The sequence below is a fragment of the Podarcis raffonei genome, chromosome 5 (genome assembly GCF_027172205.1).
Source record: "Podarcis raffonei isolate rPodRaf1 chromosome 5, rPodRaf1.pri, whole genome shotgun sequence".
NCBI lineage: Eukaryota > Metazoa > Chordata > Lepidosauria > Squamata > Lacertidae > Podarcis > Podarcis raffonei.
In genome coordinates, this window is record NC_070606.1 from 62,644,263 (window position 1) to 62,658,255 (window position 13,993).

Below are 13,993 nucleotides of genomic sequence, written 5' to 3' on the forward strand. Positions count from 1 at the left end.
TTTCTTTTCTTTTGACATTCTTAACTCTTAACTATGACTATGTATCCGCTAAAAAAGAATTATATCTTTTGCAAAACTGAATCTCCTGTTTGCTTTAATTTGCAGCTTTAAGTGAGGCAGCGTGTCACATTTTGATCCAATGCACACAAAAACAAGTTGTGAAACTTACCAGATGCCAAAAGAACCCCAGCAAGTGTCTAAATCTGAGGTCCCTTTGAACATGAGGCCCAGGCCCAGTGCCACCCTCCGCCCCGATTGGCCCTGGGGGCATACAGCTCCCACCCACTACTGCTGCTGCTGGCCTCAGAGATAAAAAGATTGCCCCCAGCCCCACTAACTATTGTTGTCTGAGGCCATGGTTTTAAGTTGGTTTAGCTCCTTTTAACGGTGGTTTGCTGTTACACCTAAATCCAGTATCCTGGCTTAATCCTAATTTGCTGAGTCACTCCATCCCTGCTGCCCACCTGGCTACAGGGGCACAAGTAATGAAAATGCCCCTGCTGGTCCTTTCTGGTCCCTCCAGAACAAGCTCCTTTTTCCCACCCACTTCCTCCTCACTGACAATGGCTGCGTCCACATGACGTTTTATGTTAGAATCAATGGAGACTGAGTACTTGTTTTTTCTGTGGAATCAACACACAATGTAGATCTGTTGCATACTTTTTGCCCCTGAAATGCACTTCTTGAGAAACTGATTTCATTCTGAAAATAAAAACTCGTTGCAGATTGATTCTGCATTATCCCCGCACCGTGCCTATTTGAAAACAGATGTAAGTGCACAATCTCTTGAGCAGCTTCGTATCTGCTTCCCATGGGCACATGACATGCTTTCCTTCCAATGCCCTCTTCTTCTTATCTCTTCGTTGGTGTGTTGCTTTAAGAGCAGGTGGCCTGGAGAGAATAACTGTCAACACACTTCCCAGCCCTCTCTGGCTGTAAGCCTCAGTCTAAATATATATATACATACAGAGAAACAAGCATTGGTTGCCTCCAGCCTACAACGGCCTTAAAAAAACACACCACCCAAACCAACTCAGGGTAACTGCCTCCTCCCAGGGTCAAGGCAAGCCATTCCCCAAGCATTATTCGAGCTCCGACTGTCTGACTGGATGTAAGAGAAGTTAACAAGGTAAGAACCGGAGGCCAGGCGGTTTTGATTTCTGGCAGGGCTGAATGGGACAACATGAGATGAGAGGGAATAAGCAAACTGGATTTGGGAAGGTGGAGCTCTCAAGTCAAAAATAGTGTACAGGCCATTAACATGAGGCACAAGGGGCTGCCACAGTTATAAGCCATTATCTGCTAGGAAGCTAAGTATCAAACTTTTCCAGAGATCAAATACCAAGAACTTCTTATCAATGCAGCACTGCTGAACAACAAACTACTGGGAGGCGGAGGCAAGTTTCCTGGATATCGGGAAGAAAAGGGGGGTCAATATAACCACCAACTAAGATGAGAATATAACCACTAATATTGTTACCAGGGATTTTATTATCGGTAGTGTTTTGCTACTTAATATGGCATAAGTCTGATATTCAATTACTTTCTAGGTCAGCACTGAGGACCTGGTAGAGGAGATTGGGAAGGCAGGAACAAATTTCCCCCACCAAATTTCATTGCTTATGAACTACAAACTGTTCCTTTATTAAGAATGACAACTGGAGTAAGACTGCTTACAATACTGTTTTGTCTCCACACATCATATACGGGACTGTGTGTGTCATGTTTCTGTGGAAGCTCATAAAAGCACCGAATTTGTTATTGGGGTCATAGGGGAAGGAAGCTTGATAGCAGAGCAATTGCTTTGTGTACAAAATGCCCCCGGTTCAATGCCTGGCATGTCCAGGTAGGGCTGGGAAATCAGGAACCCTGGAGAATTGCTGCCAGCCCGTGTACACAATACTGAGCTAGATAGGCCCCATGGTATAAGGCAGTTTCCTAGAAACAGAATTCAGCAGCCTTCTGGTAACTTTAGTTTTCATTAACACAACAGCCCACCATCACAATGAAGATGGGAATTAAAGTCTTTGGGCAAGGCTGGTAAAGCCCTAGATGCCATAGTGGGCTCCTGGAGGGACTTTTGGTGGCCTTCCTTCCTTATAACTAGAAAAAGCAGGATAAATTATGCAAACTAATTTACAGAAACAAAGGTAGCTGTATTGGTCGGTAAGTACCTTTATTGGGAAGAACAAAAAAGTCACAAAAATGTGGCAAGCTTTCAATTACCCAGAATGCTTCATGAAGCAAGATGCAGCTTTCTCTGTTTTTGAGAATGCCATCTAAGAAAGTGGAGTTTCTGAACAGAGAGATTTGAATAAGGTCTGTAACTCATTCCTCGTTCTATGCAAGGAAAATGGACAGAAGTACTTTTGAGAGTCTGAAAGCTTTCAGGGGTGGGGGACATCAGTATAGATTTTTCCTTTGCTATCCCTGCAAGTTCCTTGTAGATACTTCGATCAGGACACACACATATGGCACTGTTATATTCAGTTGTTTTGGGGTACGGGGTTATTATTTGGACATACCAGGTCACAACAGTTTGCATTTCCTTTCAGGGAGTTCCATTGATCCAAAAATGTCACTATGGAGATTTCACTTCAAGTCATGATTGAGGAAAAATATTTCCCATTTGAAGCACAAAACTTATTTACTTCTTCTTTGCTTTCCTATTAGGATTAGGAAAAGTTTGTTTTCCATTGAAGTCATCTAAGGCCATTTCCGACGACAGGAGTGGAGCACCAGCATGGTGAGGAACATCGATGACTTCGATTTTTGCCTTCCATCCCACCCCCAGTCTATTCTGGAAGGACTTCAGACCCTTCGCTCCAATCCAAAACTCTCAGATGTCACCTTGATAGTTGAGGGACATGAATTCCCCTGCCACCGCAGTATCCTAGCCCTCTGCAGCCACTATTTCAATGCCATGTTTGCTGGCGACTTCTTGGAAAGCATTTCAGCTCGTGTAGAGATCAAAGAGGTGGATCCAGCCATTATGGAGACCTTGATTGACTTTGCTTACACAGGGAAGGTGACCATCAACCAAGGTAATGTGGAAGCCTTAATTCGGACATCCAACCAACTCCACTTCCCTGTCCTCCGGAAAGTCTGCAGTCGGTACCTGAGGCAGCAGATGGATGCGACCAACTGTTTGGGCATTTGTGAATTTGGGGAGCTGCATGGTTGCCCAGAAGTGTCATCCAAGGCCTGGTCATTTCTGCAGGAGAATTTTGAACTTGTGTCTCAACAAGAGGAGTTCCTGCAGCTATCCAAAGAGAGGCTGGTTATCTACCTGTCCAACAACTTGCTCCAGGTACAAGAAGAGCAGAGTCTAGTTGAGGCTGTGCTGAGGTGGGTGAAGTATGAAAAGTCTGCTAGAGCCACGCACCTTCCAGAACTCCTTGATCTAGTGCATCTGGTTTCATTGCCAGATCAGTACCTGCAGAACCTCTTGTCATCAGAACCACTGATTCAAGAATCGGAGGCTTGCAAGACCATCATCACTAGACATCGTAGCACGGTCAGTTCTTGGAGGCACCACAGTACCCTGATTAAGCTCCAGTTTCAGCCCCAAAGCTAGAAAAGGGGTGCTGTGATCCAATAGCTATAGGTGTCCTTAACTGGCGTGCCTAGAATCTGTGACTGTTCATCTTGGTATGCCAACTTCTTGTTTGAGATAAGTTTTCATTTCTTAATTAGCTATGAACTGTCAGCTTTGATTGGCAGTGGAAGAGTTCCTGACCTTTCCCCACTAGTTCCCCTCTTTCTTCTCCTCTTCCCACCCGCCCAGCCATCACTAAGTCCATTGACTCAGGAGGAACAAGGGTGTGTGTGCATGCAGTTTTCCTAGAGATGCCACTGTGAGGAGCAATGACTGACTCCTTGGTTTACATGGATTATGGTTATGTCTCTCCCAAAAACAGTTATAATTGGATCAGTACCAAAAAGGATAGTTTATTTAGATGGGCCTATCTGAATTTAAAGTGATCACAATTCCAGAGAAACACGTTAAATACTTTGTTCTAGCCCTTGTATTTTAAGAAGAACGTTTAAAGTATGGTCCAAGTGTGCCTAAATCAGTGCAGCCAAATTAGTCTAAAAGACAGTGGAAAGTGGCAACAACCATCTGTGAGGAAAGCAGCTAGAAGTCCCTGCCATGGTCAGGGTAGTATTTGCAGTGAAGTATCCCAGAGTTTTATTTGAGAATTTTGCTTTACTGAATTACATCATACAAGGTCATTGTATAAAGTGTTGGAGAAAGGGGAGAGGTGTTGGTCTTCCAGAATCATTGTTTTCCCCCTCTTGTCTAAGTTGGAGAACAGGCCATTTGTCCAGCAGAGACTGAAGGCCCTGCCACAAAAGCTTGAGGAGGTGCTAGTGGTGGTGGGAGGCAGAGCTCTGGAAGAGAATGAAGAAGATGACCAGCAACCACTAATCTCCAGGAATTTTGCCTTTTATAACACTAAGACTAGTAAGTACCTGTCCCCAAACAATGTCAGAACTGCACTCTCCAGCTCAGAGCATCTTTACATCAGGGAGCAACTAGGCTCATGGTACTAGGCACTGCAAGAGGATGGCAACAACTGAAGTGGTATAGCATTTAGAGGTAGGGGAAATACAATCTTCACCTTGGTACCTGTTGCTATCATCTTTATGAGTTGGCCTTTACAGGGTAGATCATGCTTGATGGTGCCACTCTGTAGTGTTTTGGGGAAATGCATGTTTCCAGACCCTTGGTGGTGGGTGGATGGAAAAGATGAGACCTGAATCCCTCAGAAACAAGACAGAGAACTAATTATTGCAGAACAACCAGAATATGAATACAGAGGGCCTAGTATACTTATTAAAGGTATTTAGTTGTATTACATATTAATATTTTTGTAACATTTAAAAGTAAGACTCTAGTCTAGTGCAAGGATAGCCAACATGGAGCTCTCTAGGCTACAGCTCCCATCAACCCAGCAAGTACAACCAATGGTCAGGGGTGATGGAACCGGTATTGCAACAAAATCTGAAGGTCCTGCCAGCTATCTCAGTGATTTTGTGCACACCAGTCAAGTTGTTTTAGCTCCTAGCGAGCAGTTTGGTAGAATATAATGCGTGCTGTTGTCTTTCTATCACAACCCCCCCCCAAAAAAAAACACACAATGGGCTGGAAGTTTAACTTCATTTGCTCCTTTTGTTTTGTCTTCCTTTACGGAATTCCTCTGGAATCAAGAATAAAACCTCTCACCCTTCCTCCACAGAGTGGTTCCACTCTTTTATTGTTATTTATTTATTTGGTGATTATCCAGTTCTTAGATTTGCCTTTATCTTGTGGCTGTTAAACGAAGAAGTTTGAAAAATATAGGTATCTAAACATTTAACATTTAGACTTGCCATCTCAAAACACCTAACATTATCCAAAGCCACTTTCTGTAGCAGAAACACTGGTGAGGGCAGAAGCAACCATGCCTTGGACTTCGACCTAGAATAATGCAGGCACCGACAAACAAGGATTTCAGTATGATGTAATGCTCTGTGCTCTTTTGGCGTTGTTGACTGCTGAGCAGCTGCATTCATCTCAGGCCAATGTTGACGTTGGAAGCTGTCGGGCAGGCCTGCAAATGCAGTGCATTGGGTAGAAAAACTAATTTGGAGAAGAGGACCTTTCTCATCGTTGGCATTATCTACGCAATATGATGCAATCGGAATGTATTCTGATAACACTGTGAACAATGAAGCAGATAATGACCATAGATAATTACCTTCAAACACACGTAGGTTTGGATAGGACTGTTTCAATATGGAAAAGTTCCATGGAAAAGAAGTACATTTGGTCTAATCATATCACTGTCATGGGTCATGGTCTTGATTTAGGGTAGTACTATGGAGTGATGGAACCCATAGGGGGCAAAGTCTCTTCACCTGAGAGCAGTAAAGAGTCTCAGAAAAACTAGAGCGTTTACTGGTTATACTGGTTACCTGGTTATAACACTTTGAGGGCCACTTACATATTTGGTTCTATTATTTCAGAAAGATGGAATGCTCTGCCTGATTTTCCAGACTACAATAAATGGGGTTTTTCTGTGATTGCTCTAAATAATGATGTTTATGTCACAGGTAAGGATAATGCTCTCTCCAAGTCTATGTTGTTACTAAGCCTTTGAACCTTTTTGGTGTGTTCCCATACTAAGACATTCTGCTGAGATCTTGAGAGGATGGATTTAGTTGTTTGGCGTGTGTTCTGGTCTAAAACAGATAATTTAAATCAGGGCAGCCAGATTGCATAGTTATCTAATAAAATGTAAACCGAACCACAACCCACCATTTTGAGTCATATTTTGCTCACAGATTCCACAGGATTTTCAAGAGAACCAGAACTCCTAGCAAAAATATCGTGAGGGTGTATAATAATGTATTAAGCGATAATACTGAAGTGCTTTAAACTGGTACAAAAGTGGCTACTAGGACTCTTTGTGAGTATGATGGCTATTTCTGTTTTCAGGTGGCTCCAGAGGATCACGGAATGACACATGGTCAACAACTCAGTCCTGGTGCTTCTGCCTCAAGGATGGTGCCTGGAAGCCCATTGCACCAATGCTGAAGCCACGAACCAACCATGCCAGTGCTGTCCTCAACGGAGAGATCTATGCCATTGGTGGTAGGGAATGAGATCTGTAACATGGGGGACTCTTGCTTTACGTGCATGAGAACAGGCACTAACAAGGATGAGGCTGGTTTAGTGTGGACAATATCATAATGTGCCCTCTGGCCATTCCAAATCCCTATACTACAGCTTGAGCAGAAGAGCCTGCCTTTGTAGGACTGAATTTCATACAGAAGGTTGTGTCTAATTCATTTATATTCAGAGGACTTGGATGCTTAAGAGCCAGTGTGGTGTAGTGGTTAAGAGCAGTAGACTCGTAATCTGGGGAACCGGGTTCGCGTCCCCGCTCCTCCACATGCAGCTGCTGGGTGACCTTGGGCTAGTCACACTTCTCTGAAGTCTCTCAGCCCCACTCACCTCACAGAGTGTTTGTTGTGGGGGAGAAAGGGAAAGGAGAATGTTAGCCGTTATGACTCCTTTGGGTAGTGATAAAGCGGGATATCAAATCCAAACTCCTCTTCTTCTTAAGTCCATTGATTTCATTGGTGTACTGTGACTATGATTTAGTTGGAGACACAACCCAGACCCTACATATTAGACTCGTGGGTTATTTTAGCACTAGCGTTGCTCAGTGCAAATATCTGTAGGCCTCGACTGTGCTCAAACCTCCTTTCCCCCCACTTCTCACATTGTCTGTAGGCACCGCGGTGGACGTTGTGGAGGTGGAGTGTTATGATCCTTATAATGACAGCTGGTGCTTTGTGAGCCCTGCCTTGAAGTACGTCAGCAACTTCACCATCGCCGGGTGTCTTGGGAAGTTGTACCTCATTGGCTCTTGTGCTGTCAAATACAACGCATTAACCCTGCAGTGTTACAACCCTGCAATAGGTAAGAAGGAACAGAGGGGAACGTGTATGAATGGTTTTTCCAAAGCAGGCCATGGGCTCACTGAGCAGGCCAAGGGGGTGGGGCAGGTGCAAAACCAGAATCCTTTCTATTCTGCAATCTTGGAAATGGGCCCTGTGGCAGGGGCTTTGCTAGGTACTTAAAAGACCTGGGGCATAGACCCATGCAAAAATCAAAATGGCAGATGTCGGGTCTCACTGGCACTATGCTTTGTAAAATGTCCAGCCACCCTGTTTGCAGGGTGTGTGTGGTTGAAAAGGGGGGGGGAGGGGCAGGAGATCCAGGGCTCAGGGCAAAAGGCCCAGAGCTTGGGCAGCTAGGAATAGGGGGGAAATTTGGTTCAGTTCATACTTAAAAGCAAACTTTGTTTGTACTTTCTGAAACAATTTGCAAACCAAAACGCGACTATCTTTTGAAATTTGCACCTCTCCTAATTTCACAATGCAGTTCCCCAGCCAATAAATGTGCATCAAAATGCATTTACTAGGATAAAATGAGCATATAGTTGCATATATTGGAGAAAATAAATACAAAAACACCTTGCATTAGGCAAAATTGCTTGTAAAAATGTGTATTAGACAAATGTGTATTAGACAAAATTGCATGAAGATGTATATTTAAGGAGAATTTCATACAAAAATGCTGATTCATTTTATGGGGACTTTTTATATTTTAAAAAGTTCATTCTGATGAGGAAATGTGATGAATCAATGTGATGGAAAATGTGATGGAACAATGATGGAAAATGTGATGGAAAAATGAGAGGAAATTAGAGGAAATGAAAGAAAGTGAAATTGATGTGAAACTGAATTTGCCCCTTCCTACTTTTGCCCATTGCCTCCCTTCCCATGCCCAGCAATGCCCCCTGCTCTGGTTTAGTTCTTAATTTCTTGTGAAAATGTTTTTGTCATCATTAGTATTGAAACTGAAGCTATTACTTCCTACCACATGTCCTTAGAAGAATATACAAGACTGGCAAAATGCTTTTCATGATAAAGGGTGGGACACATTTCTTTTCCTCTCCCTCCCATTGGATTAAATAAATATAAACCTGGCTGGTTGTTGATTTGCAGGAGAGGCCCTTTTGAGAACGCCATCACTTACAGAGGCTCACTTACTGGGCATGACGGATGTATTTTGTGTTGCTTGCAGATTGTGAAATTCACCCCCTTCAGAGCTACGATAGTCCCCACTCTCTCTGTTTCTAGAAACAGTGTCAAGAAGACACATACTTTTAATTTCATCTTTTAGATTGCTTTTAGTACCGCTGTTGCTTGTGATGTTTTGAACAAATCTTTATTGTTTTAAGGTTTTTATGATTATGATGTTGTTTTCATTGGTTTGGTTTGCTTAGTTTATTAATTATAGTTTTGTTCTCCTTGCAGCTAAGCCACCCCTACCTAAGTGCAGTCCTTTATTTTTCCATTTCTGAGTGAATGCCAACCGTGTTTTCTCCCACTTAAGGGTAAAGGTGTGCATTCACACACGCCTGTGAAGTGAGGCCTACATCTGCTGCCAGCCTCTGGTGATGACAGCACCTGCGAATCATTCTTCCCCCATCCACAGAATAGCCCCATCTTCCGTTCTGTTTCTTGGCCATGCCAAAGTGTTGTGGAATGTGGGCAGCTCAGTTTTATGTATGCAAATATAAACGGTGGGCTTGCTGTTAATTGCCTGCGGCCCATTTGACCTGTTTGAACCCTGATGCTGCTTTGGCATGGCTTTTTATTTCAATTTGTCTTATGTCCCCAAAGCTAATTTATATGGGGTGGAGGGAGAAGTTGTTAATGGGGTGTGACTTCCTGCACTGGCTCGCAGCCCAGAATATCTTCCGGCAGCTAATGCTAGACTTCATTTGTGTCTTTCTGCTGGGGACACAGCCTACTCCATTTCCTACTTCAGTTTCTGGAGCTGCTCCTAGTGCTCCTTGATCCAGCTGCCTATACTTGGATGTGGAAGTGATCTATTTGCCGCGTCTTTTAGTAAAACTCTCAGCTAGCATCAATTTGCTTCACGTAATCAGGAAAGGTATTTGGTACGATGTGACTCAGGTTTAGTTGCCTGTGGGAGCTATGTGATAAACTGCAGCACCTTCCATTTTTGTCTCATTATGTATGTCGTTCATCTGTTTGCCATGTCAGCTCCCACCCATAAGCCCCATCTCAGGATGTTACATAGCAAACACTAAGAGTGCCTTGGTATTCTTGATACCTTTGACACTTTAAAATGTGGCTTTTACTCATGGTCTCTTACATTGTTACCTGCCAGAAGACCTCGTATACTCTTCCTTTGGTTATTAACACAGAAGAGCTGTGGCTCAGTGGTAGGGCTTCTGCTATGCTTACTGAAGGCCCCAGGTCCATCCCTGCCATCTTCAGGTAGGGGAATGCCCCCCTGCCAGAAACCCTTGAGAGCCACCAGTCAGTGCAGGCAATACTGAGCTAGTCGGACCACTGGTAGAAGGCCGGTTCCTATGAACCTATGCAGACATTGTTTTCCTGTGATTCTGCTGCTTCCTAGCCCAGTAAAGGCAGTGGTGATGATGGGAATGATGTGATCAAAAGTAGGACAAAGTGTGTTGAAAACTCACATAAACACACATGTCTATTGCAGCCAGGCTGAAATCAGGACAGGCTGTTTCACTGACACTGGTTTTACATGTAAACAATCCTGACATTTGCAGGACTGATCTAGGGCAGTCTCTTGTGACAATCTGCCCCTGCTCCATTTCTTGTCCATCTCCCTTTTTAGCTTCCCCCCCTGAGATTCATATGTCATTCTAATATAGAATTTTCTTAATATATAAAATTATTATTATTATTACCACTAATACTATTACTATTATTGTTATCTTCTAGATGTTTGGAGTGTAATTGCATCCCCTTTCATCCCCAAATACCTCTCTGCTCCTCGATGTGCCTCTCTGCATGGAGCCATCTACCTTATTGGCGACAACACAAAGAAAGTCTATGTGTATGATCCAGATGCTAATATATGGCAGAAGGTGGGTAAGGGAGTAATGTTCTTTCACTACTATGTTTCCAGGGAGGGTATGTGGCTGTAGCACCTATAGAAGTAAATACAGATTTCTGTGGCCTATAGGTTTGTTATGGGGAGCGGGCGTTTTAAAATGCTGTATTTCTTTCCCCTGCTTTCCCCCCCTTGGCACTTTTCCAGAATGCGTAACACAAAGTAATACATGTGAACAATCCCTGAAGGATGAGTGTCCATGTTCCAGCATGGCAGGAAGCCTATTCCTTGAGTGAGGATACCCCTGGTAGCAAGCACAGCATGGCCTGTTCCTCCAGCCTGTTTGGCTTCAGTGAAGATGTGTGTAATGTTGTTGGAGGGTTGGTTTACGCAGCGTCATCCTCAAACCCTGCGGCAGCTGTTCGCATGGCGTCAGTGCTCAGCTGACTGTGTAGCGCCCACTCCAGTCCTCAGGACAGGTGCAAAGAATGCCCTGCCAGTCTCTCCATCTCTGTAGATCTATGAATAATGGTTAGTGCCGTCAGTTTCCCGCCATCCATTGGTTATGCTCTTGATGGCGGCCTCTTTAACACTTTCATGGCAACATCTTGTCATCAAGCAGTTTCTCAGCAAACATTTTGCCTGGTTGGACCCAAGAACTATTCCTCTGCCACCTGGCCCTGTGATCTTTTCATGGTGTTCTGCAGGAGAGGTGGACAGACGTTATGACAAACAAGAATATAGCCCAGCCTTGTTAATAGTGTAACTACATACAGTTGAGGGAGGGAGGGAGGGAGACAGAGAATAAAGGAGATGGCTGACTTTTACAATTCAAGGGACTACACCACTGGTGGCCAGTCTTTTCAGCAGGTGTAAGTCCGCAGTATAGCAGGGGCATTATAGTACACACACAGCCTCCCTTTGTGCTTCATGACAGTTTAGCATCTTCTCTACTAAGCTGGGAAGCAGACAGCAATGTAGTATTAAAGAAATCAGCTGGCGTGCAGCCCTGACCTTGTGCCACAGGCTCAGGGGTCAGCCTGCTACAAACTCCTGCTGCATCTACCATTTCTGGCATATGCGCCCTACTAGATTGGACACCCATTGCTATGCCATATCAGGGATGGCATGTCTATACATGCCTAAACATAGGCAACGAGACCAAGTGAACTCAAGTATATGTAGCATTTCAGATTTGCTTGGCTTAGTAGACAGAAATAAGTAAATGTGTCAAAAATGTATAGTTAAAGTGTGCTTAAAAATGCATACATTCAAGAAAATAGAAGGCATTCTATTAGAGAAAATTGCTTTGTAAAAAATGTGTGTATTAGGCAAATTTGCTTACAAAAATGTGAACATTACAAGAAAATTACACTAAAGTGCTGAAGAACTTCCATGATGTCTTAAAAAACATATCTGCAAACCAAATTTAAGAGTGGAAAAACAGAAACTGAAATCAATCAGTTCATCCATCTCTTATCCTGCAATACTATACACACTTACCTAGGAGTCAGTCCCACTGAATTTAATGGGACTTGCTTCAGGATAGACATGCATAGAATTGCACTGCTAATGTCTTTGGAATTAGAGCTCTTAACTGAATAACGTTGTTAATATACAAATAAATATATCCTGCATTCATGTAATTGTAGATATGTTACTCACTGCCATTGCAAAGAGCCTCATCCTCCAATCTGAGGATGGTTCACATGCTCCTCCATCACACACGTGTGTCTTGGCCTGTTCTCTGAAGTACGGGCTACTATAATCAAACTTTTTGCATTCCCTTGAAATAAGCAAGAGATGCAAAAAGGACCCCATTTGGACTTTTCTGCTGAACAAGGTATCTAAGGCTACTGTGTACCAAATCAAGTTTTTTTTACCTCTTATAGAAATACCCAGACAACAACTTAATAACTCTGCTAAGGAAAGGGTGAGAGACCCCCCCCAAGGGGTTTGATGATATTAACTTGCACTATATATTTCAGCCACTGGATGGCAGCACAAACCCCCATCATATGATTCCATCAAGGAACTAGGTGCAAACTGTATGTTGCCAATCTGCTGTCTTATTTACAGCGGTTTCTGCTGCGGTTGTTGTATATGATTTGCCACGTAAACACAGATCCAAATCATGTCCACTCTGTTTGCAGGTGCAACAGCTTCACACCCTCCATGAAAACGGAGGGATGGTACCTCTTGGAGGTAAACTCTTTGTCACCGGAGGATACTGGAAGGGCATGGATGGTGACTATCAGGTGGAGATGGAAATTTATGACTGCACTAAGGATGTCTGGAGAAGGGAAGGAGCCCTCCCATGCTTATGGCTCTACCACAGCTCCTCCTCTATCTTCATGGATACTTCGAGGTGGAGGGAACCTTTCCTAGGAGACCATTTGTGAACAGTGGATGGAACAAGGCCTCACAGCACAGCAGCTCCTGTCACAAGTTCGGAAAAGGAACAGAGTTTTCAATATCACATTTGTACACTTCCTTTTGCCTTTTTTGTCCAGACCATTTGAATGGTTCTATCCCCCCCCCCCCACTACAGCTCTTGTTGGGCTGAATCACCTTGCCCACATCATTAGGGTGGATAACTTTGGTCACAGCACTAGCACGAAAGCACCAGTGCAGAACATGAAATGATAACCTGCCTTTATAAATTGCAAGAAGCGAGGGGTTAAAACAGAAAACCCTGCAATGGGCATATCATCAGAAACAAAAGACTGCGTTAACCTCTATGGTTAAACATAGTGCCAGGCTGCCTTGACAAGTGTCTACCAACATAATGTGTGAATTAGGAACTTACAGAACTTGGCCAAGAAAACTTGGCAATTTTAAAAACATTGTTCAGTGTCCGTTCTGGAACGATGCCGCAGCTGAGACCTGTGAGATTCCAGTGCACAGCACATGATGAGTATTATGCTCATTATGCTAGAGAACCTGACTTCCCTGAGCAATGCTGCCCACAGTTAAGTGTGCATAAGTCCATTGATGTCATTGATTGCTTCACTCTTTTGGACTGTGGCCAGAGTCTGAAAGGGGCCAGATGTAATGTGAGCCAGCTCTAAATTAAAACTAGAAGTCTCTCAGTGCTAATTTGAGATCGTGGTGACTAAGATCGATGAGTGACATTAGTGACCCAGTTATCACAAGTTTCTCTGGTTTCTCTGGAATTCTTATTTTTATATCTGTTTTTATTGCCCTAGGATTCTTTCTGCACTTCATGAAGCACATTTTCTGTTCAGTTTAAATATCTTGCATGTGGACTGTATGAATTTTACCTGTAAAATGGAGACTCACCTCTTCCTGTTGATTTCTACAATTCATCAGTATGGTCAAGAAATCTGACAATAACTTCATCATCAATTATGTAGTCTTTTCTTTCTACTGTTGGTGCTTGATTAAGTAACTATTTTCTTTTAGGTAGGTTTTAAATGCTGGACAGTCACAGAAGCCCCCTTCCATCGTCATTATAGGAGTGTTTTATATGAATCATACGTATGTAGCTGACACAAAATGCAAAGGAGA

General features: G+C 43.3%; 1 protein-coding gene across 1 annotated transcript; it reads left to right on the plus strand.

The window, feature by feature from the left end:
- The first annotated feature begins 361 nt into the window (after nucleotides 1–361).
- On the plus strand, nucleotides 362–13,824 carry KLHL30 (kelch like family member 30). Its single transcript, XM_053389696.1, has 8 exons — nucleotides 362–1,129; nucleotides 2,674–3,517; nucleotides 4,309–4,468; nucleotides 6,013–6,099; nucleotides 6,485–6,640; nucleotides 7,286–7,474; nucleotides 10,351–10,496; nucleotides 12,616–13,824. The coding sequence occupies exons 2-8, from the start codon at nucleotides 2,744–2,746 to the stop codon at nucleotides 12,862–12,864; spliced, it is 1,761 nt and encodes a 586-aa protein (XP_053245671.1). The 5' UTR covers nucleotides 362–1,129; nucleotides 2,674–2,743; the 3' UTR covers nucleotides 12,865–13,824.
- The last annotated feature ends 169 nt before the right edge of the window (nucleotides 13,825–13,993 follow it).

Coding starts and splice junctions, on each gene's coding strand:
- KLHL30 (XM_053389696.1), top strand. CDS start 2,744: ATGGTGAGGAACATCGATGACTTCGATTTTTGCCTTCCATCCCACCCC. Junction 4,469..6,012: donor CTTTTATAACACTAAGACTA/GTAAGTACCTGT, acceptor CTATTATTTCAG/AAAGATGGAATGCTCTGCCT. Junction 7,475..10,350: donor GTGTTACAACCCTGCAATAG/GTAAGAAGGAAC, acceptor GTTATCTTCTAG/ATGTTTGGAGTGTAATTGCA.